This window comes from Babylonia areolata, chromosome 30 (genome assembly GCF_041734735.1).
Source record: "Babylonia areolata isolate BAREFJ2019XMU chromosome 30, ASM4173473v1, whole genome shotgun sequence".
In the NCBI taxonomy this organism is placed as follows: Eukaryota; Metazoa; Mollusca; class Gastropoda; order Neogastropoda; family Buccinidae; genus Babylonia; species Babylonia areolata.
Window position 1 is genome coordinate 9,031,083 of NC_134905.1, and position 27,968 is coordinate 9,059,050.

At 43.5% G+C, this 27,968-nt stretch overlaps 2 protein-coding genes across 3 annotated transcripts in view; one reads left to right on the plus strand and one right to left on the minus strand.

The window, feature by feature from the left end:
- Positions 1-26,605, minus strand: LOC143275383 (uncharacterized). The gene is made up of 6 exons (XM_076579451.1): positions 26,427-26,605; positions 11,037-11,218; positions 9,214-9,459; positions 6,806-6,933; positions 4,665-4,734; positions 1-805 (listed from the first exon to the last, which is right to left on the minus strand). The coding sequence occupies exons 1-6, from the start codon at positions 26,533-26,535 to the stop codon at positions 644-646; spliced, it is 897 nt and encodes a 298-aa protein (XP_076435566.1). The 5' UTR covers positions 26,536-26,605; the 3' UTR covers positions 1-643.
- A 338-nt stretch (positions 26,606-26,943) lies between these two features.
- Positions 26,944-27,968, plus strand: part of LOC143275598 (tripeptidyl-peptidase 2-like) — an 88,794-nt gene continuing 87,769 nt past the window's right edge. For both annotated transcript variants that reach the window (XM_076579819.1, XM_076579820.1), the window contains exon 1: positions 26,944-27,111. In XM_076579819.1, coding sequence (XP_076435934.1) covers positions 26,950-27,111 — 162 coding nt within the window. In that variant the 5' untranslated portion in view covers positions 26,944-26,949. The remainder of the gene's footprint in view (positions 27,112-27,968) is intronic.

The window sequence follows — 27,968 nt, forward strand, 5'->3', positions numbered from 1 at the left end:
AGGAGATAGGGGGAGGGTAAGATCCCACTCGTCCACAAACCACAGACACAACATAAGTTTTCTGTTTAAAAAAAAAAAAATCACTGAAGTGACTTAGCTGCAGCGGCGGGACTCCAGCGGTGCGTGGCCTCTTGGCGACCTAACATTGATGGTTCCCGATTGGCTGCCGGCACTGAGATTCAGTGCAGTAGACGAACCTGGGTGTAGCTGTGTATTGTATGGGAGGGCTTAGCGTGGGAGTAATGAAACAGTGTAGATGATGTTAAAAAGGCTGAAGGTCCCACAGCCTTTTCCGGCCATCAGCACAGTGATTTCATATTCCTTGTGTCTAGTGTTCAGGATAGGAAGATGGAAGGGGGGATGGGGAGGAGGGGTGTGTGTGGAGGGGAGGGTGGGGGGAGGGGGCAATCCTCTCCTTCCACCCATTTTAACCTTTCCCAGTCAAAGTGAGGTACCCGTTCACATCTGGGTGTGGAGTGAGGAAAAGCACGTCTTTCACAAGGACACAACACCATGCCGAAACGGGGCTTCGAACCTTCATCACTGATGAACACTGTAGACCAGGGAAGTGGAACGCCTGACCACGGCGCTTCCAATGGTGATGTGGCAGCAAAAAAACAAAACAAAACAAACAAAAAAAAAATCATGCCGAAAAGGAAGGCAGCTCCTCAATGTCTTCGTAGGTGACGGTGCTGATGCGTTTGTCTGCCAGCCGCAGGCCCAAGTGCCGCAGTCTCATCAGGTAATCGGAGTGGAACTTGCCGTCTGTATAGTCCATGAACCTTTTGTAGTCCTCTTGCAATGCCTGTGGAATGAAAACAGAGTTCATGACCTGTTCTGTACTCGCACTTCTGCCCATCACTGCTTTTTTCTGCTGATTAACAGTCATACCTTTGCCATTTCCAACTGACGCCATCCCTGTAGACGAACCCATGGTTTGAAATGTTCACGGTTCTTATCAAATTAAGTCTTATTTCACAAACCACAGTTCTTGTAGATTTTGTTTGCACGTTATGCAGATTCAGTAGTCATCATTTATTTCATCACCAGAGCTATTAGTAAACCTGACAATTCTTAGTTATAAAAAGGTATAATAAAAATAGAAATAATAAGAACACCACCACTACCACCACCACTACTACAACTACTTATAATAATATCAATAAGGATGATGATAGGAAGCTCGAAGGAGAATAGTAACAACAACAGTAACAATAATGATAATATTCACTGCACTACCACTATTTCAACTTTTTTTACAGTGAGTTACTAAAGTCGGAGAGAGAGAGCAAGAGACAGGGAGAGAGACAGAGACAGAGACAGGGATAGAGAAACGGACAGAGAGAGAGAGTGAGAAAGACAGGGAGAGAGACAGGGAGAGAGACAGACAGGGAGAGAGAGACAGGGAGAGAGAGACAGGAAGAGAGAGAGAGAAAGACAGGGAGAGAGACAGGGAGAGAGAGACAGGGGGAGAGAGAAAGAGGGAGAGAGACAGGGAGAGAGCGGAGAGAGAGAGAGAGACAGGGGGAGAGAGAGAGACAGGGAGAGAGAACAAGAACAAGAACAAATGTTTTAATTGCGTATAGGCCTGTGACCCGTTGCAAACATAATATACATAAAGAAACCTACACAAGGCACACAAATAAGTAGATAAATAACAGACAGATAAACAAATAAACAAATAAATTAATAAATAAATCTTTCGTCCTCACAGTATCAGTTAGAGACCATCCTTGTGAGAAGACACTTGAATAAGGCAATGGCAAAACATAATTAATCATTTTCGTACCTTAACTAGTTGGTAGTGATTCATGATTCATAAAGTCTCTGCCCTTAAAAGCCAGAAAAAGAAACTTTGAAAGATTTAGTTTACTGTCGAGTCCACCATTCAAAATACTTGCACATTGCTGATCCCGTGTCAAGTATGAGTTGGAACTATTTATACAATATTTCAACCTGAGGTCACTGTAGTTTGGGCATTCAAACAGTACATGGAATTCATCTTCACAGTCAGCAGAACAAAGAGGGCAACCCATTTGACCAACAGGGGAAAAGCGGTGGATGTGACTATTTATAGCCGAAACACCCATTCTGAAACGTGTAAATATTGTTTTGAAATATCTATTATTAATGTGATCAAGGTATTTTTCACATTCAATGGCGCTTTTAAACGAATTATAGAATTCAAAGCGCCTGCTTTCTGACACATGCGCATACCAACGCTGACAAAAGCAGTTCTGTAAGCGCTCTTTAAATATGCGTATGAAGAGTTTCTCATCCCCAACTGCCCCAAACATCCAAACATAACCGAAACCATTTGTACAGAGAAGGTTCTTTACGTAAGTAATCCAGTTTTGTGCATTGTTACTTCTGTTTTGCATGTCGTAAAGCATATCATAGGCTTTTCTAGAATATCTAGACAATGGCTGTTTATGTAGCCGAAACCAATATAGTATACATCTCGCGGCAGAGTTTATAAACAATGGGTATCTTCCAAGTTCGCCGTATACCATATCATTAGGAGTGAAAGGTGGGACGTTTAGCAGTAATTTGCAAGCTTGCAAATGAATCTTTTCTATGGATTCTCGTGGTTTGAAACCCCATAGCTCCGAGCCATACAAAAGCGAGGGAACGACCTGAGCATCAAAGAGCTTGAAAAACAGTTTAGGAGAATAGTATCCAAGTTTCCTTAAAGTTTTCAAAATTACGAAGGTAGCTTTCTTAGCACGAATAACACGTTCAAATCCAGTAGCAACTTCAAAACTAAGTTTAGTTGAAAATAGGACACCTAAATATTTGTAAGAGTTAACTATTTCTAAGCAATCTTGACCATAAAACCAATGTTCTTTCTTTCCTAAGTATCCACCTTTACGAAAAACTATAATTTTACTTTTATCTAGGTTCACTTTCAAGCGTAATCTTTGTGCACACTCATGTAGAACATTCAGCTGATCTTGTAAACCTGAAATGGTGGAAGACATAAGAGCAATATCATCAGCAAATAGTAAAATAAAGATTTCAATATCATTTGGTTGGAACTGTATTCCATGCTTACCCCGCGTAAACATTTCATGTGCAAGCTCATTAATAAAGAGCGAGAATAGAGTTGGGCTTAATGAGCATCCTTGTTTCAGACCTTGCATACATTTAAAATATTTGGTGCATGAATTACCACATCTAACACAAGATTGTATCGTACTATACATACTCCTCAAAATATTGAACATTCTACCTTTAACACCATTTATAAGCAGTACACCGAACAATAGGCTGTGTTGTACTCTGTCGAAGGCTTTACTGAAATCTATGAATGCTACATAGAATTTCTTATTTCTTGACAGATGCTTCTCGATGCAGGCATGCAGAGTGAAAATGTGGTCAATGGTGGAATATGATTTTCTAAATCCCGCTTGCGCTTCTGAAATAATTGAGTTCGTTTCTGCCCAAGAAACGAGTCGATTATTTAAAATGCTTGTGAAAACTTTACTTACGTTATTGATCAGAGAAATACCCCGATAGTTGTTAGTATCATTAGAATCCCCATTTTTAAATAGAGGGATTATGATAGATTTCGTCCATTCCTCTGGAAAAATACCATCTCTAAAAAGTTTGTTGAAGTATGTGACTAGGAAAGGGAGTACTGGGTCTATTGAAGCTTTCAAGATTAAATTTCACTTATAAGATCATCTGGTCCAGCAGCTTTGCTATTTTTAAGACCTTGGATGGCTTGCTTAATTTCCTCTGCTGTGATGTCTGAATCCAGGATACAATCGAATACCATATCCGAGACGTTAAGTGCAGGTTGGTGCTGATTCTCTTCATAGCCAGAATTCAGCAGATGGTCGAAGTGGACCAGCCACTCATCCTGAGAAATGTTGTTAGCTAAGTGGGCTCTACTGCGATACTTACTGATCTCTGACCAGAAAGCCTGAGAATCGTTTGCAACACTCATCAGAGAATCGATGCGCCCTTGATTAAAGTTACGCCTTTTCAGGTCCTTTAGATTGTTATATTTCCTTCTTAGCTGTAGATAGATGTTTTGCTCATTTACGTCCCCAGATCTTTTAAAAAGTGTCAGCGCTGATCTAACTATTCTTTTGTTTTCCTGGCATTCTTTATCAAGCCATGTTTTTCTTTTTACAATGCTTCTAGCAGGACGTTTTGAGCGTACACAGGCACTAGCATTCATTAGACAGCTCGTAAGTTCCTGAAGAGCTGTGTTGATATTTGTATCAATCAAAGAGGATGCATAATCTGTGTTATGAAAGAACAAATCGCAGGGAGAGAGAGAGAGAGAGAGAGAGAGAGAGAGAGAGGAAGAGAGAGAAAGGGAGAGAGAGAGACAGGGAGAGGAGACAGGCAAGGAGAGAGAGACAGGAAGAGAGAGAGAGAGAGACAGGGAGAGAGAGAGAGACAGGGGAAGAGAGAGACAGGGAGAGAGAGAGAGAGACAGGGGAAGAGAGAGACAGGGAGAGAGAGAGAGAGACAGGAAGAGAGACAGAGAGAGAGAGAGACAGGGGGAGAGAGACAGACAGACAGGGAGAGAAGGAGACAGACAGGGAGAGAGACAGGGAGAGAGAGACACAGAGAGAGAGAGACAGGGGGAGGGAGAGACAGATAGACAGACAGACAGACAGAGACAGGGAGAGAGACAGAGACTTTACCCGAAAATCAGACTCCAGTCTCTCTTTGTGAGCCAACTCCTTGTTGTACTTTTGTTGCAGAACATTATACCTGCACACACACACACACACACACACACACACACACACACACACACACACACACACAAACACACAATCAGTCGTGTACCATTTTTGTGGGTCTGTTTTTCTATTATTACTCACTGACATTATCAATAACAATATTTCGAGTAATATACAGATGCAGTTACAGATGAATATCTCTACGCACGCACGCACTCTCACCAAAACAAAAGAAAGGGGCGGTGGCGGGGGTGGGGAGTGGGGGATGGGGCTGGACGTTGGAGGATCCATTAGCAGAAACAGAAAGAGAATGACAGAGACTGAGGGATACAAACTGAAAAAGAAACAACCCTCAAGAGTGCATCCCAGATTTTCAGTTTCAGTTTCTCAATTCTCAAGGAGGCGTCACTTCGTTCGGACAAATCCATATACGCTACAACACACTTGCTAGGCAGATGCCTGACAGCAGCATAACCCAACGCGCTTGTCAGGCCTTGAGTACATGCTTATATATTTGTGTACCAATCAGAGTGGATTTCTTTTTACATAATTTTGCCAGAAGACAACACTCTTGTTGCCGTGGGTTCTTTTTCAGTGTGCCAAGTGCGTGCTGCAAACGGGACCTCGGTTTATCGTCTCATCCGAAAGACTACACGCTCAGTTTGATCTTCCAGTCAAACTTGGGAGAAAGGGCGAGAACGGGACATGAACCACTGCTCTCAAAATATATGGATAGCTCATTGGCCAGGAAAGCTGAAGCCAACTGGACGACATATTGTTACTCGTATCCGGCCGTCAGTCCGTTGAGAAGTCGTCTGCTAACTGGTAGTTTCTGGACTGTAACCGTCTATCTTCGATGAAATCGTATTATGCTTGCCCGCACGACATGAGAAATGTGTCTCGATTGAAATCTGCCAATGGTTTATTTACCAAAGTTGTTACAGGAAAACAGTGCAGTGACACGTGGTGCAAACTTGCAGTGAAGGCACACACAGGAATGTCAGCTTAACTAACCCCACGAGCAAGTGAAAGCATGCCGTGAAGCCAGCTGAGCGCTCGGCTACACATATGGAGTCACCGCTTCGCGCCGTACTGATACGAGAAGCAAAATGGCTGATTGAACACTTCCGCTGGCTTCAGCTAGCAAAAGGGCGCAAAGAAGGCATGCGCTATCCATTTATTTATAGAACAGTGGTTACGAACCCACACCCTCACAGACTCTCTGTATTGGCAGCTGAGCGTCTTAACCATTCTGCTACCTTCCTCCACCCAGACAAATGTAAGCATGTGTCAAACATAAATTATTAAAACACACACACACACACACACACACACACACACACAAACACACACACACATACAGAGAGAGAGAGAGAGAGAGAGAGAGAGAGAGAGAGAGAGAGAGAGAGAGAGAGAGCAGAAAACACACAAAGAATTGTGCATGAATCGTCCCCTCCCCTCTCTCTCTCTCGATTTACTTTCGTGTTTTTGTTTGTTTGCTTGCTTTCATTGCTGCTTTCTGTATAGCAAGAAAGTCAATCCATACTCACCACCTTCATACGCTTCCCGAATTTGTATTTTTGTATGAGATTACACGGACAACAATCAAAGAGCGAAAAATAACATAAAAACAAAATAAACAAATATGCCGACAAAAATAAGGATTGAAACTGGATACGAATGAAAACATTTGTAAGCTGACCATGAATAAATACTTTTGTGTTTTTATTTTACTTATTTTTCCTTCTTTTTTATGATAACTTGAATTTTCAGAAAACTACAGAACATATTTCTGAAAGGCTTTTGATCAACAACAACAATATATATATATATATATATATATATATATATATATATAAGGTGAGGGGGTTAAATGTAAGCTTCGTGGACTTTTGCAAGCAACTGGGGTCATAAAAAAAGAAAGGAGAAAAACAAAAGACATGCTGATATATAGTTATCAACCAAAAATTGATCAGGACATGAGCTTACTTGTGAATAGACGGACAACCATCCCCAAGTGAACTGGGAAATGAGCTTAGGATCTTTTATTTACTTATTTATTTATCTATTTATCTTTCCTTCTTCTTCTTTTCACTTACTTGTGAGTGAGTCGGTCGACCTCGGCCTGGTGCAGTCTGGCTACGCGCTCCGCCTCCCACCGAGCCTCTTCCTGACACTCCTGCCTCGTTCTGGCGATCACTTCCTGTTCCCGCCGCTTGAAACCTTCCTGCAAGTGGTGCCGAAATGAGTATGTATGACAGTCAGTCGCGTCCGACTATGACCATCAGAACAGCACAGGAGGCATCTGCTGTCCTGACTATCTGGGCTTGAGTTTGATTATAGTGGACAGTCTTGCCCAAGTTACATCCCCACTCTCTCGGCCAAGAGGGTTTTAAGACAGTCAGCGTTGGGATGGTTCCCAAAGGCCAGTTAGCCCCCAAGGCTGCAGCAATTAGAGCCAGTACAATTTTACCTCCTAGTTTGAGAGTCATTGTCCTTCACAAAAGACTAAGCTGTAAATGATTTCCCACTGCAATGGAGAAACCATTGATAATAGAGCTCTCACTTTGCTGTTGGCCGGAATAAGTACTTACATGTTAATTAATGTTTTGTCCTGTGAGTAGCAGTAATAGTTCCCCCGTGGGGATGCCGGGGGTCTTTCAGTATAAATAGCATCTCCGCCTTCTGGAAATTCTGTGCTAGAAATTTCCTCTTTTCTATCACTCTCTTTGTTTCTGCCTTTTTTCTTCCTTCACTGTTGTCTCTTTTTTCTGCCTTCCCAGTCCATTCACCTTTCTTTTTGACATTTTTCCTTTTCTCCACAGTCTATGATGTACTATGTGCTGTTTTGCTCTAGCAGTTAGGTAGTGAGATGTAAACACTGGGATGGACACTAGCTGCTCATTCTGCAATGCTACTTGCCTATATGGCCTTTTTGATGGCTCTGAAGTATTGTTGTTGTTTCGTTTTGTTTTTTCTTCCTTTTTTGTAATCTGGGAATGATAGATTAAGCGAAATGGCTGCCATCCTCAGCATGGCCTAGTCTTATTTGCCATAGGAGCTAAATGGTTGGGATACTGTGTCATGAACTGTGTTTTTTTGTTGTTGGTGGTGGTGTTTTTTTTGTTTTTTTTTTAGTAGATGTGAGTTTTCCGTTGACGCGGTTGAGTATTTGTATGGTTTGACAATCCTGATATGGACCTGTGCGGTTGGCTCGACTATAAGCAACACTACAAGAACAAACAGTTATAGTCGTAGTCGTCGTCGTAGTAGTAGTAGTGGTGGTGGAAGTGGCAGTAGCAGCAGTTGTTGTCGTGTTCGGTTTTACGTCTTTCCATTTGAAATGATACCATAGGGTAGGTGTGGGGCTGAGAAACAACACGGGGCGTACAGAATAGGATGTTAACGCGACTGTGCATTGATGACATGACCAACGTGTTAATGTTGGTTTGTGTAGTTGCACGACTTCACGAGGGGCAACTGTCTGTATACTTTAACAAAAAAAGCAAGGCCTTCAAGACTCACTTGTGATACACTTTTAAAAAAATCCAAGCTTTTTATGTATTGAGTATAATGCATTTACTGTTGTATTTATATTTTTTATATTCTCTAAACTTGGCACTTTGATCTGATATTCGACCCAACAAAAGATCTGTCCTTATTATCATTTTTTGTTCAAACAGGAACTTCTTTTGCCAAGCATGGAAGTTTTGTTTATTGCAAACGTTTTGGTGCAGACAGTAAAACAAGGGAAATTACTCTGCTGGGGGACTTAGTTTGCTTTAAACTGATCTTTCTCATCTTAAACATTACATTTTGAAATTATACTCAATACATAAAAAGCTTGGATTTTTTTTTAAAAAGTGCATCACAAGTGAGTCTTGAAGGCCTTGCCTCTCTTGTTTCAAAATGTAATGTTTAAGATGAGAAAGATCAGTTTAAAGCAAATTAAGTCCCCTAGCATTAATTAGAGTAATTTCCCTTTTTTACTATCTGCACCAAAACGTTTGCAAAATAAATAAAACTTCCATGCTTAGCAAAAGAAGTTCCCGTTTGAACAAAAAATGATAATAATGACTGCTCTTGTTGTTGGGTCAGAATATCAGATCAAAGTGCCAAGTTTAGAGATACAAAAAAATATGAATACAACAGTAAATGCAGTTTGCATATAATTAGGCTTCATTTTTTTTTTTTTTTTTTTGCCCAACCCAGAGGTGCAATATTGTTTTAAACAAGATGACTGGAAAGAACGGAATTTTTCCTATTTTTATGCCTAATTTGGTGTCGACTGACAAAGTATTTGCAGAGAAAATGTCAATGTTAAAGTTTACCACGGACACACACACACACACACACACACACACACACACACACACACAGACAACTGAACACCGGGTTAAAACATAGACTCACTTTGTTTACAGAAGTGAGTCAATAAACCATCCATACATGTATCCACATGTGTATCCGTAGTTCTCTCTCCCCCTCTCTACCCAGCCACACTTACTCTGGCAGCTTTTAAAGCCTCAGCAATCGCTTGCTCTTTCTCCACGGCAAACTCGTTGCGCAGTTGCTTGCGGAGAGCGTTGCAGGCGGCCTCTATGGCTTCCTGTTGCAGGCGTTGACACTCCATCCACTGAGCTGCCAGGGCTTCCTCCTTCTCCTTGTGCAGCTTCTTGGTCAGCTCCTTCATGCGTTCTTCCTCGGCCCTGTCTCGTTGCTCGGAGACCCGTTGGGCTAAACGCTCGAAATACTTGATGAAAAATACAGCGTGTAAAGTGATGGAGCAGGCTGGATGGGATAGATGCTTATCATTAGCGTTATCATCATCATCATGGGATAGATGCTTATCATTAGCGTTATCATCATCATCATGGGATAGATGCTTATCATTAGCGTTATCATCATCATCATGGGATAGATGCTTATCATTAGCGTTATCACCATCATCACGGGACAGATGCTTATCATTAGCGTTATCATCATCATCATGGGACAGATGCTTATCATTAGCGTTATCATCATCATCATGGGATAGATGCTTATCATTAGCGTTATCATCATCATGGGACAGATGCTTATAGTTAGTGTTGTCATCATGGGGTAGATGAGTTATCATCATCATCATGGGGTAAATTCTTATCATTAGCGTTATCATCATCATGATGTTATTATTGTTTTGTTATTGTTACGATAACGTTCAACACAACACAATACAATGCATTATGACATTTCAGGTCTCACAATAATTATGACAAACTGGAAGCACTAACAATCATAACCAATCCATCGTATCAACTTTAACCATCACCAGTATAACATATACCAACAGTGTGATATAACAGACATTGATTATGATTATAACTATTATGAAATATTAGACCAAACCAACTCGTTTGGCATTAATTCAAAATGTCACGAAAACGATAATTTACCAAGGAAACATTCACGAAAATACCCAACCGATACACCAGGCATTTATTCTTAACACAACAAAATGCAGCAGTGTAATTATCATAGTCACCAACACGACATACATATCAGCCATTTACCATGACCTTCAACATATAACCACCAGTTCAACACAACAGGCAGTGATCATAATTAGCACTCGTTCAACATCCCTGGTATGAACTATCACCCATACAACGTGATTATCAAACAGCATCACAAGACTTATAATCATCACCTGTGGGATCAACTATCACACATACAACATAATTAACAGACAACATCACAAGACTTATAATTATCACCCATGTCATCCTCAAATCTAAAAACTTTTTTCAAATAGTCTACATAATCACGACACAGCGTTTTCTTTCGACCCATATCTATTTTTCGTGTGTGTGTGTGTGTGTGTGTGTGGCCTGTGTGTGTGTGTCAGTGTGTGTGTGTGTGTGTGTGTGTGTGTGTGTGTGTGCGCGCGCGCGCGTGTTTGCGGCCTCTGTATGTGTGTGTGTGTTTGCGGCCTCTGTATGTCATGTGTGTGTGTGTGTGTTTGCGGCATGTGTGTGTCTGTGTGCGATGTGTCTGTGTGTTTGTGTGTTCTTGTGTGCTTTGTGTTTCACAGATGCTTTATTGTAAAGCGCTTTGAGAGGTTAGAAAGTGCTAAATGTATTATTATTATTTTTTGTTTTTATTATTTTTGTTGTTGTTGTTATCATCATGATTATATTTATTATTATCCTCATTATTGTTATAATTATTACTTGTTCAACATAACTGTCAGACAACACACAAGAATAAAACACCTGACCGCCCCACACAGCAACATCTGTCAGAATTAAGCCGAAAACAAAACGAGCCACTGACACAACACACACCGACCCATTTCTGTTTGTCCATGGCACGTTCTCGTTCGTCGTCTTTCTCCTGTCGCAGTCTCTTGAGCGCAGCACGCAGTTCACGGGTTGCACGTGCTTCCGCGGCCTCCACGGCGTCATCGATAGCTTTCTGTCGGTCCTCTCTGTCGTCCGACTTGGTCAGGGACAGCAGCTTGTCGCCAAGGTCTGCTCAGGAAGAAGAGAGAGAGGGATTTTTAATAATCATCGTGGTGAACACCGCTGATCCAAAAATAGGTAAGATCAGTGGGTGAACACACACACAAACACACACACAGCTGGAGCGATGGTCTTGTGGTAATGCGCCTGATTAGGATACGAGTGTTCGAAGGTTCGAATCCTGTATGTACGCCGAGATTTTTTCTCCCCCTCATCTCGACTTTGAATTGTGGTCTCAGTCAGCCTGAACGTCACACATAGAAATCTGTTGTGAAAAAAGTAATACAATACAATACAATACAATACAAATGGTATGTATTTTCGCGTGTTGAATGGGAAGTGAATACGCGTGCGAAAGTAAGAGGCAGACAGACAGATACAGAGAGAATACGAATGCGAGATGTTTCATTCAGATTTCGACCTAAGCACCTAACTGAAGGGGAAAGTCATATACGAATCACACATCCGTTTTTCAATAACACAGTGCTCGATTTTTACGCTTGAGATAATTAGTGTTAGGAAAAATTCATATTGATACAGTGCTCTCAGTTGTAGCCATACGCAACCGTTTTATGGTATTGTGAATGTAGAGTGCCACACTTCACTGCACAGTCTCCTTCCTGAATGACATGAGCAAATGAAATCTACAGCGGTAAGGGCTATTCATATAAAACTAAACTTAGGCTGGATACATTTCAGTGAATACAGGAGACAGAGATAGAGATAGATAGAGAGGGGGGTGGGGGACACACACACACACACACACACACACACACACACACACACACATACACACACACACTAACACTAACACTAACACTGAACACATAGTGAGTGTGTGTGCTCTCTTGTGTGCGTGCGTGCGAATGTGCGAGTGTGTGTGTCTAGTGTGTGTGTGTGTGTGTGTGTAGTGAGTGTGTAGTGGGAGAGAGAGATGGACACACACACACACACACACACACACACACACACACACACAGAGAACCAGAAACGCTCAATGGTATATTTGATCGATACAGTCAACTGCACGTTCTGATTAATCAGTTCTAATCAATGGTCCATGCTCTGTCAAAACCTGCTCCGCGCAACAAACACAAAAGCCGGACCAGATCGAACTCAGTATCAGAAAAAAAATCAAGGAACACTTTACGTTTCACACAACTTGAAAATTCTCCTGTCACTGGTCACACCTGATAATGGTGTTCAGAAAGGACACTTTCGTACTGTTTGACAAGCGCTTGGAAACGGAGTCACTGTCAACGTCCAGTAACTGTTCAAAAAGGACACTTTGTCGTGTTTGACAAAATGCTCGAAAAACTCTTCTGTCAACTCCAATAAATGCGTTCAAAAAGTACACACGTGGTGTTTTGTCAAGGCGCTTGAACAATCTACTGTCAAACCATAATTATTAATAGATTCGTTCAAAAAGAACGCTTACGTACTATTTGACACAGCGCTTGAAACACTGTCATTGTCTGATAAGTATGTTCCTTATGTACTATTTGACACAGCGCTTGAAACACTGTGACTGTCTGATCATTATGTTCCTTACGTACTATTTGACACAGCGCTTGAAACACTGCCATTGTCTGATAAGTATGTTCCTTATGTACTATTTGACACAGCGCTTGAAACACTGTCATTGTCTGATCATTATGTTCCTTACGTACTATTTGACACAGCGCTTGAAACACTGTCATTGTCTGATCATTATGTTCCTTACGTACTATTTGACACAGCGCTTGAAACACTGTCATTTTCTGATCATTATGTTCCTTACGTACTATTTGACACAGCGCTTGAAACACTGTCATTGTCTGATCATTATGTTCCTTATGTACTATTTGACACAGCGCTTGAAACACTGTTATTGTCTGATCATTATGTTCCTTACGTACTATTTGACACAGCGCTTGAAACACTGTCATTGTCTGATAATTATGTTCCTTATGTACTATTTGACACAGCGCTTGAAACACTCTCATTGTCTGGTCATTATGCTCCTTACGTACTATTTGACACAGCGCTTGAAACACTGTCATTGTCTGATAAGTATGTTCCTTATGTACTATTTGAAACAGCGCTTGAAACACTGTCATTGTCTGATCATTATGTTCCTTACGTACTATTTGACACAGCGCTTGAAACACTGTCATTGTCTGATCATTATGTTCCTTTGACACAGCACTTGAAACACTGTCATTGTCTGATAAGTATGTTCCCTACGTACTATTTGACACAGCGCTTGAAACACTGTCATTGTCTGATCATTATGTTCCCTACGTACTATTTGACACAGCGCTTGAAACACTGTCATTGTCTGATCATTATGTTCCTTACGTACTATTTGACACAGCGCTTGAAACACTGTGATTGTCTGATCATTATGTTCCTTACGTACTATTTGACACAGCGCTTGAAACACTGTCATTGTCTGATAATTATGTTCCCTACGTACTATTTGACACAGCGCTTGAAACACTGTCATTGTCTGATCATTATGTTCCTTACGTACTATTTGACACAGCGCTTGAAACACTGTCATTGTCTGATCATTATGTTCCTTACGTACTATTTGACACAGCGCTTGAAACACTGTCATTGTCTGATCATTATGTTCCTTACGTACTATTTGACACAGCGCTTGAAACACTGTCATTGTCTGATCATTATGTTCCTTACGTACTATTTGGCACAGCGCTTGAAACACTGTCATTGTCTGATCATTATGTTCCCTACGTACTATTTGACACAGCGCTTGAAACACTGTCATTGTCTGATAAGTATGTTCCCTACGTACTATTTGACACAGCGCTTGAAACACTGTCATTGTCTGATCATTATGTTCCCTACGTACTATTTGACACAGCGCTTGAAACACTGTCATTGTCTGATCATTATGTTCCTTACGTACTATTTGACACAGCACTTGAAACACTGTGATTGTCTGATCATTATGTTCCTTACGTACTATTTGACACAGCGCTTGAAACACTGTGATTGTCTGATCATTATGTTCCTTACGTACTATTTGACACAGCGCTTGAAACACTGTCATTGTCTGATCATTATGTTCCTTACGTACTATTTGACACAGCGCTTGAAACACTGTCATTGTCTGATCGTTATGTTCCTTATGTACTATTTGACACAGCGCTTGAAACACTGTCATTGTCTGATCATTATGTTCAAACAGTTGTGAGAGGCCAAGGGCTGTGCGCTTCGGGAGTGGGGTGGGGTCGGTGGGGGTGGGGGTGGGGGTTAATGCTGAAAAGACATCTCTCGAACGTAAACACACACACACACACACACACACACACACTGAACAATGTACTGACAAGGTTGCAGAATGGACGGGAACCCAGGCTTTGGTACACAGCCAACAGACTTGGAGGAATCTGGTGAACAGTTGTGTACGGCGCCCCAGTGACTCTTCACAGAGTAGTCACAGACAGCAACGCTCTGTGGACCCCCCCCCCCCCACCACCACCACCCCCCTCACACACACACACACACACACACCCCTCCGCAATACAAAAGACGTGCCGGATCGAAGTATTGGTAAAACTCTCGTTGTGTTTGACAAGCACTTCAAAACTGTACTGTCAACGCTTATGATAAGCGTGTTCAACCAGTTGTGACAGGCAAAGTAACGTGGAATACATTATGACGGTGCGGTGTAGCACCTGGACATGACACTCCCCTTGGAGGTATTTCACAACAGGCCTTTAATATAAAACACACACACACACACACACACACACGCCCAAAAAAAGCCCGCCAAAACAAACACCTTCACCCTTTGCCCCAGTTCAACTCGAGCTTCTTTTTTCTTTTTCTGTTTTTCTTTTCTTTTGAGAGGGGGTGGTTGTTTTGTTTTGTTTTTTTGTTGTGTGTGTGTGTGTGTGTGTGTGTGTGTGTGTGTGTGTGTGTGTGTTGTTGTTGTTGTTGTTGTTGTTTTTCCACTGGGATGTCTTTTCTTTTAAAAATAAATATTGAGGGGTCATTTTGAGGCGGAACTGGAATGACTCCATACCACGTCTCAAAAACACTCCCAGGGAGTTACATCGGGGCCAGTGGTATTGCCCCAGTGACACCCCGTGCTTTTTTTTGATTTTGTTTGTTTGTTGTTGTTGTTGTTTGTTTTGTTTTTTGCTTGCCCAGAATTCACTCCATCCGTGTTTGTATGGAGCTGATGTGGTATTGTCTCTTAAAGATTGCCGGGATGTAAAAAGTACCAGCTGACGTTGACACATCATGAAGTGATTTTGGATCCACGTCTTGCGTATGTTGGGGACCCCCTGAAAGAACTCCACTCTGCGTTTTCATCAGTAACATACCGGTTTGTGTTTTATAGTTAAATTGGCACTTTTAGGTGTGTGGAGTGATATCAGAGCAAGGGCTGGAGTCTTCCTACTGGGGTCACTTCAGGCTTATCCAGAATGATTCCGTGGGGGTGCTTGGGGAGAGGGGGTGAGGCCATTCCGGGGAAAGGGGGTGAGGCCATTCCGGGGGAAAGGGGGGGTGAGGCCATTCCGGGGAAAGGGGGGGTGAGGCCATTCCGGGGAAAGGGGGGGGGTTGAGGCCATTCCGGGGGAAAGGGGGGGTGAGGCCATTCCGGGGAAAGGGGGGGTGAGGCCATTCCGGGGAAAGGGGGGGTGAGGCCATTCCGGGAAAGGGGGGGGGTGAGGCCATTCCGGGGAAAGGGGGGGTGAGGCCATTCCGGGGAAAGGGGGGGGAGACGTAACTGTTTCCAAGGTTGTAAAATGTGAACAACTCACACATAACCTCGTAAACTTGAAGACGCACGCGTAAACGTACGTAGGTACCCTGCCCAACACCTGACACACACGCAAATCGCAAAAGTGCGCTATCAGTTTCTTCACGTGGAGAGGCAGAGAGGCACACACACACACACACACACACACACACACACACAGATTGTCCAACAAACACACAACCCAATCAGAAACCAGCCTGATCCGATCGACACAAGCATGCTCGTAACAACGTTGAAGAGTCCCAGAAGTGTTGAACTTTAAGGTGAATAATATCCACTGTGTGTCTCGGGCTCGGCACTGCAAGGCACAAGCCCTATCCTTTCCTGTCGCCTTTTTTACCCTCCCTGACCAAAGTCAGGTATCCACTGACACCCGGGTGGAGTGAGGAAAATCAGGAGTGAAGTGCCTCCCAAAGACACAGCACAATGTCGAAACAGGGTCTCGAACCCTGGTCACTGGTGGACACTGGGTCACAAGTGCAACTTGACGTCACGGCGCCTTCAGGAGTGTGCCAGTCATAAATTCTCACCCACCTGACTACACGTACCGTCACTGAAATTCACCCCCACCACACCACAGATCCAGTCTGCAGCGTTTGACAAGCACTTTAAACGCCCATTGAAAACACCCTCTGTGTCTGAACGTGAAAAAGGTATTTACATGATCTTTTTTTAACAACGGGAGGGACACTAATACCATTTAAAACTTAATAACTTTGACGACTGTGGCATTACAGTGAAAAATTGGATTGATGAACAGAGGAGACTCTCTCTTGTATGAAGTGCTAGAAAATCGGATTAGCACACAATAATATAGTACGCACGCAGCACGCACGAACGCAAGAACGCACCCCCTTCCAACACTGACAGATTGACCAACAGACAGACAGACCCAAACAGAAAGCAATCTGTTCTGATCGACACAGGTATGAACGCAGCAACGCTTAAGTGTTCCAGAAATGTTCCAGAAGTGCTCTAGTCATAAAATTCCACCGACCCGAAGACATGTGCCGTCAAACCAATCCCACAATACAAAAGTAGGCCCTATTCACAGAAGCACCCTATAGTGTTTGACAAACACTTAAATGTCCATTGAAAACACCCTATGTGTCTAAAACACATGGGTATTAACGTGATTATTTGAGACGGGTGGGACAATATAACCTTTAAAAACTGCAGAACCGTGACGACCGTATATCATTCAATTCGTTTTGTTAATTATTTAGCCCAAGGTATCCATGCAGAGGCAATATGCATTTAAAGCTGGGCTGCAGCAAAAGAAGGTTTTGAATATTTCATATAGCAGGGGGGGGAAAGATAGTGGGAAGCGGGGAACAGTTGTGGTTGAGGGGAGTGAGTGGAGAGAGAGAGAGAGAGAGAGAGAGAGAGAGAGAGAGAGAGAACACAGACACACAGGCAGACAGATCATGGAATGAAATTCATCGGAGAATACCATCTTAGCAGACACTGAAAAAGCTTTTGACAGTATCTACTGTGAATCTTTAAGCACAGGAGATCCTATGACATAACAGGACCCCCCACCCCCCCACAAAAAATGGACACACAGTGTGAAGAAGCTTCACGGTAATGCTCTCCTTATCTTCAGTAAACAGCAGCGCCCTTTGCACTCAACATGGGAATTAAACAAGGATACACCTTCTTTCCCTTCTCATTTCATATTATAGAACTGTATATTTTTTCACATTTCTGTTCATCCCATGATCCCTAAATCCCCCCCAACCCCACGCACCCTCTCCCCCCACCCCCATTTTCAAAACAGCTCCTTTCCCCCAACTCTCAAAACTCTCTTAACCCTTTCACATTCAAGTACTCCAGCCCTCACGCTTTCTTCAAGTTTCTCTCTCACTTTCAAAACAGCACCTTTCCCCCAGTCAGTCATAAGTGTGTGTTCCAGACGTTGATCTATAATTGTCTCTTCCCATGTCAAAACAGCTTGTCAAGCAGTAACAATCAAGTCAGTTGACATAAGTACACCCCCACACCCATCCCTGGTCCATTATTGAAGGGATTAACCATTGTGCACAACGCTGTCATTGCAACCGACACGCTCTCGCTAATCCCTCCAGAGTCACTGGGAAGAAAGAGGGGATTGCGTGTGAACAGCTCATTGACTCTGACACGGCTGTGTGACTGGGGGACAAGGATTACTGAGCGACAACTGTAGATCTGTGTGTGTGTGGTGGTGTGTTGTTTTGTGTGTGTTAGTGCTTGGAGGCTCTGTGTGTGTGTGTGTGTGTGTGTGTGGAGACAGAGAGAGAGAGAGAGAGAGAGAGAGAGAGAGAGAGTCTGTGTTTGCGCACTCCTATGTGTATGAATACAGGCTGTAGTAAGTCCAGGTTGTAAATCACATCAAGACACCCCCTCAACCTTCACCGAACCAAGACCCAAGCCCTGAACAACTTGACGTGATGGGCATCAGCCAACAGGTCGTTACACTCAACTCCACGGTAAATCACAGTTGTCGTGGTGCCAGCCGTGCCTGGCTGATCTGTAACAATGCTGATCTTTGTATGCGATTGTTCTAATTCTGGACTTGCGACATTTCAGGTTGGAGCAGGGATCGGAAGATTATGCCGATGAGAATGGGTGGGAGAAAACTACACTGCTCTACGTGTTCCTCTCTATCAGCTTCAGTATGCGCGCACAGATTGTAAAACATATACTTACACACACACACACACACACACACACACACACACACACACACAGCAGACAGAGACAGAGAGAGAGAGAAAGAGAGAGAGCATAGTAAAGGCAAAAACAAACAGGCACGAACAACAAAGCCGTTCCGTTCAATAATCCCCCGAGACCAACAACCGCTCAAGATCAATAACCGGTCCCTATCAATGCCAACAATCGATCAAATATCAATAATCGATAAGGCGTCATACAGGAGGTACAGACAGACAAACAGATCAGTCACAGATCTCTCAAGTCCCGACCTTGCTTTGCATGCAATCTCACGCCTGCTGCACTTGTTGATCGACTTGATTGACGATCATTTCCCAGCCACAATAACGACACACAGAGGCCAGGAGACTCACAACACATATACAGCATGCACACGATAAACAAATTATTTTAACTCTCTCTCTCTCTCTCTCTCTCTCTCTCTCTCTCTCTCTCTCTCTCTCTCTCTCCTTTTGTTTTCCAACCCATACTTCAACTTTCGAAAACTGTTTTGTCTCCATCAACTGTGCATTATGTCCATTAACTGCTTCTTCTCTCGTGTTGATGTCGTGTGTATGACTGAGTACCTCAAGTTCCAGTCTCTCTGTCTGCCTCTTTTGGTAACTTCTCTCATACCGCATGCGTGTTTTTTGTGTGTTTTTGTGGTTTGTTTTTTGTTGTTGTTTTTTTGTTGTTGTTTTTGTTTTGTTTTGTTTTTTGGTTGTTGTTGTTGCTTGTTTGTTTGTTTAGTTGGTTGGTTAATTTGTTTGTTGTTTTTGTTTTTGTTTTCTTCCCTTTTTTGTAAGCATTTACATTATATATGTTTAACACCTCAGCAAAAATCAGAGGCAGAGACAACATCGTGATTGGCACATGGAACGTCAGAACTCTCCGTGCAGCAGGAAAAATCAAAGAACTGACATACGAGATGGAACGATACAACTGGAACATCATAGGGCTTTGTGAAGTACGCTTGAAGAACATTAAAGATCTCACAACTGAAGAAGGCCACAAACTGTACTACAGTGGCAAAGAAGACCGCCACGAGCATGGGGTAGGCTTCCTCGTCCTCAAGAACATCACAAACTGCATCTTGGGATGTCGCCCAGTTTCAAGCCGCATCATCACCATTCGGCTCAAAGCCTCACCATTCAACATCACGATCATACAGGCGTACGCACCTACCTCTGACTACGAGGACAGCGAGGTTGAGGCATTCTACGACCAGCTACAAGACATCGTGAACCAAGCACCACGGAAGGACATACTTGTGGTGCAGGGCGACTGGAACGCAAAGGTTGGAGCAGACGCACAGCCAAACTGGCAAGGCAACTGCGGTCCTTTCTGCAATGAGGCATCCAACGACAGAGGTCTCAGATTGTTGGAGTTTGCCAGATACAATGACCTCATATTGGCAAACACACTTGGAGCGCACAAAAAATCCAGAAGATGGACCTGGCAAAGCCCTGGCGGAGACTACAACAACCAGATCGACTACATCCTGGTGAAGAAACGCTTTCGGTCCTGCATCAACATCGCCAGGACCAGAAGCTTCCCAGGGGCAGACGTGGGCAGCGACCACAACCTGGTCATGATGACCTTCCGACTCCGCCTCAAGAAGATCGCAAAGCAAGGTACCACACGAATGAGATTCGACCTCGAGAAACTGAAAGACCCAGAGGTTGCAGAATCTTTCAAAGCCATGATTGGAGGAAAATTCGCCGCACTGACCATCTTGCAGGACGAAGAGGTGAACATCGACAGAGAAACAACTGCATTTAACACTGCAGTGACTGAGACTGCCAAAGAAGTTCTGGGCACAAAACGACCAGTGAAGAAGCCCTGGGTCACCCCTGACATCCTCGACCTATGCGATAAACGAAGAGCACTGAAGAACAAGAAAGGCACCCCTGAAGGAACAAACAAATACAGGACCGCCAACAACAAGGTCAAATCCAGCATGAGAAAAGCAAAAGAAAACTGGATAGAACAACAGTGCTCAGAGATTGAAGACAACCTGCAAAAGAACAACTCAAAAAGAGCGTACGCAACTGTCAAAAACTTGACAACAACCAAGCAAGGACCAGTCAGCACCATCCAGGACAAATCAGGGAAATGCCTCATTGAAGAAAAAGACATCCTACAGCGCTGGACTGAATATTGCTCCGAGTTGTACAACCATGACACCAAAGGTGACACTTCAGTTCTGAACTGTCCCCCATCAACCAACAACGACAGCCAGCCAATTCTTCGGGAAGAAGTAGAGGCAGCAGTGAAGACACTGAAAGCAGGGAAGTCAGCTGGCGTCGACAACATTCCCGCCGAACTGATTCAAGCTGGAGGCGAAGCGGTGATTGATGCCCTCACCACCATCTGTAATAAGATCCTGCAGACGGGAGAGTGGCCAACCACCTGGACACAATCATTGGTCATCACAATCCCCAAGAAGGGCAATCTACAACAGTGCAAAAACTACCGCACTATCAGCCTAATCAGCCACCCCAGCAAGGTCATGCTAAAGGTCCTTCTCAACCGACTGAAGCCGCAAGCAGAAATGATCATCGCTGAAGAGCAGGCCGGCTTCAGAGCAGGGAGAAGCACAACAGAACAAATCTTCAACCTGCGCTTGCTGTGCGAGAAATATCTCCAGCACCAAAGAGACCTCTACCACGTCTTCATTGACTTCAAGAAGGCGTTCGACAGGGTATGGCACGCTGCCTTATGGGCCACCATGCACAAATTCAACATCAGTGAAGACATCATCCAAGCCATACAGAACCTATACGAAAGAGCAACCAGTGCAGTCCTCTTCAATGGTAGCACGGGTAACTGGTTTAGAACCACGGTCGGAGTCAGACAGGGATGGCTACTCTCTCCCACTCTCTTCAACCTCTTTCTTGAAAGGATCATGACTGACGCCCTAGAAGATCATGTGGGAACTGTCAGCATTGGAGGCAGAGTCATCACCAACCTGCGCTTTGCCGATGACATTGATGGCCTGGCAGGAGAAGAGAAAGAACTTGAAGAACTCGTGCACAAACTTGACAAGACATCATCAGCCTACGGCATGGAGATCAGTGCCGAGAAGACCAAGGTTATGACCAACAACAGCCAAGGCGTAACGTCCAACTTGCACATAAACGGTGAAAAACTGGAAGAAGTCTCCTCCTTCAAATACTTGGGTGCCATTGTGTCAGACGAGGGTTCGAAACCAGAGGTCCTGTCCAGAATCGCGCAGACTACTGCCGCACTGAGTCGACTGAAGACTATATGGAAGGACAAAAAGATCTCCCTCTCGTCCAAAATCAGACTAATGCGCTCCCTCATCTTCTCAATATTTCTATACGCTTGCGAATCCTGGACCCTCACTGCAGAACTCCAGAGAAGAATCCAGGCCCTGGAAATGAGATGCTTCCGCAAGATCCTGAACATTACATACAAAGACCACATCACAAATGAGGAAGTGAAAAGAAGAGTCCAAAACGCCATTGGCCCATTCAAAGACCTGCTAACCACAGTGAAGGAACGCAAGCTCCGCTGGTATGGACACGTCACACGATCAGACGGCCTAGCCAAGACCATCCTGCAGGGTACCGTACAAGGAAGGAGGAAGAGAGGCAGACAGAGAAAGCGGTGGGAGGACAACATCAAAGAGTGGACGGGCCTGCCATTTGCCACAACTCAAAGGGCCGCTGAGGACCGAGGCAGGTGGCGCGAGCTGACCAGGCAGTCATCCATGGTGCCCCAACGACCCACCCACGGGTCAAGGGATAGATGAGATGAGATGAGATGTTTAACTGTATCCTATCTCTCTCAGTTAGCCCCCTCTTTTCCACGTCCACCCCTAACATTCTCCTCAAATTCCACAGTTTCATTGCTCGTTTGTATCTACGTTAAACTGACACTGAGGCAACAAACACGACAGACCAATACTGAATGGCGTTTCACCCGTCCTGACCATTAACTCTCTCCATACGAACGGCGAAAGAGAAGACGTTAACACTACAGCGTTTCACTCCAATTACCACCATCAAAATATTGCGAGCGGAAGGCTCTTATACTCAAGAGGTGAATGTTGACAAAGAATACCACAATGATTCTGACGACGGAAGCTAAAGGTTGGGTCATTCAGACACCCACTGGACATCCGAGGGGTCTGTGTAGAGGAGAAGAGAGGACTGGCCGTACTGAGTGAGTTAAATCAGATCGATTTATCACTTGCCCAGGAGACAAGCCAGATCAATATAATCCACGCAGCGGCGGTGTGGCCAGCCACACAACATGCAGTCCCCCCCACCCCCAACCAAACAGAAATGATCAATATCCACACAACAGCAGTGTGACCACACACAACACCGAACAGCTCTCAAACAGAAAGGATCAATAATCACGACAGGACAATCTCCCGGAAATTGCTCTTCGGCGTCTCCCGCTGGCACGAGGGTTTTGTTATTGTTGTTGTTGGGTGTTGTTTATTTTGTTGTTTATGGGGTCCGTCTCTGGATTCATCTGTCTGTCTATTGCTATCTCTGTCTTTCTCTGTCTGTTTACCTGTGGCCCGCTCGTCAGTTCTCTCAGCCTGCTCTGTTTGCCTGGTTCCCACCCTCCAGCTTTATAAAGCGCTCACAGCTTGTCTCCGAACCAGGATAGGCGCTGTGTAAGTATCCATAATTATTATCATCATCACCACCCTGACCCCAAATCTCTGTCTCTGTACCGATTTCTTTTTCTTTTTCTTCTTCTTCTTCGTGTGTGTGTGTGTGTGTGTGTGTGTGTGTGTGTGTGTGTGTGTGTGTGTGTGTGTGTGTGAGTGAGGGCATGGTGTAAAGAAGCTTTCAGCTTATCCAATTTACCCTCAATAAAACATTTGTTCATTGTTCTCTCTGTGTGTGTTTTTGTGTCATTCTCATCGGTTTGCCAGTCTCTGTGTCGATCACTGTGTGTCGATCTTTGTGTGTCAGTCTCTGTGTGTCGTGTGTCAGTCTCTGTGTGTCGTGTGTCAGTCTCTGTGTGTGTCGATCTTTGTGTGTCAATCTCTGTGTGTCGATCTTCGTGTGTCAGTCTTTGTGTGTCTATCTTTGTGTGTCAGTCTCTGTGTGTCGATTTTTGTGTGTCAGTCTCTGTGTGTCGAACTTTGTGTGTCAATCTCTGTGTGTCGATCTTTGTATGTCAGTCTCTCTGTGTGTCGATCTTTGTGTGTCAGTCTCTGTGTGTCGATTTTTGTGTTTCAGTCTCTGTGTGTCGATCTTTGTGTTTCAGTCTCTGTGTGTCGATCTTTGTGTGTCAGTCTCTGTGTCGATCTCTGAGTGTCGATCTCTGTGTGTCGATCTTTGTGTGTCAGTCTCTGTGTGTCGATCTTTGTGTGTCAATCTCTGTGTGTCGATCTTTGTGTGTCAGTCTCTGTGTCGATCTCTGAGTGTCGATCTCTGTGTGTCGATCTTTGTGTGTCAGTCTCTGTGTGTCGATCTTTGTGTGTCAGTCTCTGTGTGTCGATCTTTGTGTGTCAATCTCTGTGTGTCGATCTTTGTGTGTCAGTCTCTGTGTGTCGATCTTTGTGTGTCAGTCTCTGTGTGTCGATCTTTGTGTGTCAGTCTCTGTGTGTAGATCTCTGTGTGTCAGTCTCTGTGTGTCGATCTTTGTGTGTCAGTCTCTGTGTGTCGATCTTTGTGTGTCAATCTCTGTGTGTAGATCTCTGTGTGTCAGTCTCTGTGTGTCGATCTTTGTGTGTCAATCTCTGTGTGTCGATCTTTGTGTGTCAGTCTCTGTGTGTCGATCTTTGTGTGTCAATCTCTGTGTGTAGATCTCTGTGTGTCAGTCTCTGTGTGTCGATCTTTGTGTTTCAGTCTCTGTGTGTCGATCTTTGTGTGTCTATCTCTGGGTGTCGATCTCTGGGTGTCGATCTTTGTGTGTCAATCTCTGGGTGTCGATCTCTGTGTGTCGATCTCTGTGTGTCAATCTCTGTGTGTCGATCTTTGTGTGTCAATCTCTGTGTGTCGATCACTGTGTGTCGCGTGTCTTCCTCCCCCGGCGTCTCTGTCTGCCTGTCTGTCTCTTCCTCGATCGCCTTCCACGATTCCCTAACAAGTAGGTATGCTGGAGGGGTAGAGGCACAGCCCAGAGAAAGACAGAGAGAGGAGACACACACACACACACATACACACACACACACACACACACTGCACGCCAAAGCGCAGTCTCACAAAGACCAACCCTCCACGGACAAAAGAAGAAGGCAGAAAACGGAGGGAGAGTGGAGGTGGAGGTAGGGTGGGGGATAACAGGACAGTGGCACCTATTCACTGCCAACAAAATGGACTTTAACAGATTCCATTACTGGGTGCACCCAACAAACGAACTGGCTTCACTTCTCAATGTCCCGTGGTGTGCACGTTCGTGCCGTTGTCATGGTGATGCCAATGCGACAAATGGTTTTACCGTGGGGCGACAGACAACTTACATCCGGGCCACGAATACGACTGAAAAAAAAATTGAATCGACCTAAAAAATCGGGACGAACGTCTCAGCGATTTTCAATAACAAACATACTACTTAAAAACAGCCGGTGAATAACACGTCCCCACGATTTGAAGAAGAAGAAGAACAACAACAACAATAATAACAATTATGATAATAACAATAATAATAATAATAGCCTAATAAATCGGATAAGGTCTGCACCAATAGATCACAGCGTATTGTCACGGTAATCAGATGGGCCCACAACCATGCTGTCACTTCATTCAATATTGCATACAGCTGGATTCCGTGAAACAAGTACACACAGAATTTTACAGAAACGAACTAAAGAAGAACTGTTTATGTGAACCTAAAACGCGTTGTTTTGTCTATTTTTTCAATCTTTCATTATGACATAAAAAGAATGGAAAAAAATGCAATGAATTAAGGAACGACCGATAGAAAGAATGAAAAGAAGAAGAAAACAACAACAACAACAAAACGACACGGGGCAAAGAAAGAACGAACGAAAGTAAAAGTTTAAAACAACTGCCGCAAACAGAAAAACAGGCAAGTAAGAAAGCGAAATAAACAACAGCAATTCAAACAGGTTGACAAACAACAATTTGCATTCAAGAGAGCACTCAAAACATATATTTTCAAACTGTACTTTTCTCACTGAAACTTTTTTTCCATCTGCATATGCATGCTGTGATTTTTTTTTTGCTGTCTGTTCACTACAAAGTGATTTAGACCGTACTCATTCATTCATTTCAGCACACAGTGCACATACAAACTCATATGGTGGATGTCGATATTGGGTAAGGGATTGGACGTTGGGAGGAGTTTATCATGTCACTTCTATAGAATAAAAGTAATTTTCGTCTTCTTCTTCTTTCTCGTCGTCGTCGTCGGGTATGAAACCACATGATGTGCCATTTTTGCAAACAAAAGAAGTACGTCGTAGCAGAAATAGTAGCGGTGCTTGACGACGACGACGACGACATGAAAAAGAAGAAGAAGAAGACGATGACAATGATGATAACAAGAGACGATGACGACTACTACATGATGAAGATCGGAGGAAAACGAAGACGAAGAAGAAAAAGAAGATAGAATAACCCAACTGATACAACAAGTCTGAACAAAACAAGGAACGCAGGTCTCTTCGAACGCTAACAATAGAACCGGATCAACTCACTTTCACTTCATTGACTGACAGACATTTCCGAACAATTTTCTCCCAGACCCAACTTCAACAACTACTTGAAGTAAATCTCCACTACCCACCTATAATATTCGTGTGTGAGACACGCTGCGTCGTGAGAGTCGTCTTTTGAAGCATTCGCTCGAGTGTTTCGAGCGGGTCACGCGTTCTCTTGATCACCCGTGTCGACATCTTGTCACACCCTCCCTCTCAGGTAGCTCGGATACGCTGTACCCTGTTCACACCTGTTCACTCTTTGAGCTATCGCGTGCCCCCATTGAGATCGGAAGTTTACGGTTGCTTAGTGTCCACGCTGCGCAGGCGTCATGCCTGAGCTTATTTTGGAAATAATTGTGAATGGCATGTGGATTTAGTACGATTAGTATTATTGTTATTTGTAAATTTCTTGTGTAATTTTGAGAAAAATAACATATAAGCCCAGTGACTAGCTAAAAAAAGGATTTTGCAGAACAAACATGATTTAGATAAAAAGGACAGGACAGAATGAAATGGACCCGGAATCCATTTCCTATTCCTAGTCATTTTTTTCTCTGGAAATGAGTTTACCATCTGACACGAGACAACACGAGCTTGCTTATTCCCAACATGGCGCATATCATGGATGAACCTTTTCCCGTTGAGGGTATTTTGCCGAAAAAGGAGACTGGTGCAGCCAGTTTTCTGAAGAAATATCCCGAATATGATGGACGAGGAGTGACAATTGCAATTCTGGACACGGGTGTAGATCCAGGCGCGCCTGGTTTGCAGGCAAGTAGTTGGTGTTACCGGTTCGCAATGTTTGCCGAGTCATCAGCTGTTCACTTTTGTTTTCCGATACAGGTCCCAGGGGTTCCTCTTCATCGGACTCTGCTTCAAGTTTAGGTTGCTAATATGCGCCACTTCCGGTTGTCTGTACATTTGGCTTATCAGTATCAGTAGCTCAAGGAGGCGTCACTGCGTTCAGACAAATCCATATGCACTACACCAAATCTGCCAAGCAGATGCCTGACCAGCAACGTAACTCAACGCGCTTAGTCAGGCCATGAGAAAAAAGAACAAAAAAGAAGAAAACAATGATAATAATTATAATAACAATGATAACAACTACAATAACAACCATAATAATAACGGCAATATTAACATTTTTACCCGTGCACTCTTCGATGTTGAAGTGAGAAATCAAATCCACCCGAATGGGTATACCGGCTTGTGACTTTGTGCACTATCTCTGGTTCGACATTCTTATATTATAATTAACATTTTTACCCGTCTGCAGTACAAACCATACGTGAGAAAGTCCCAAACGGGTGAAAATGTTAATTATATATATAAGTTTGTCGAATATAGTAGAGGATTTTAAAACGAACTTGTCGAGATTAGAAAGGTGTCTAAAATACCCAGGCTTGTTACGAAGTTGTGCACCATCTCTAGTTCGACATTCTTATATTATAATTAACATTTTTACCCGTCTGCAGTACAAAACATACGTGAGAAAGTCCCAAACGGGTGAAAATGTTAATTATATATATAAGTTTGTCGACTATAGTAGACGATTTTAAAACGAACTTGTGGAGACTAGAAAGGTGTCTAAAAAGGGATGCTTTTTGGGGCATTCCATGCACCTA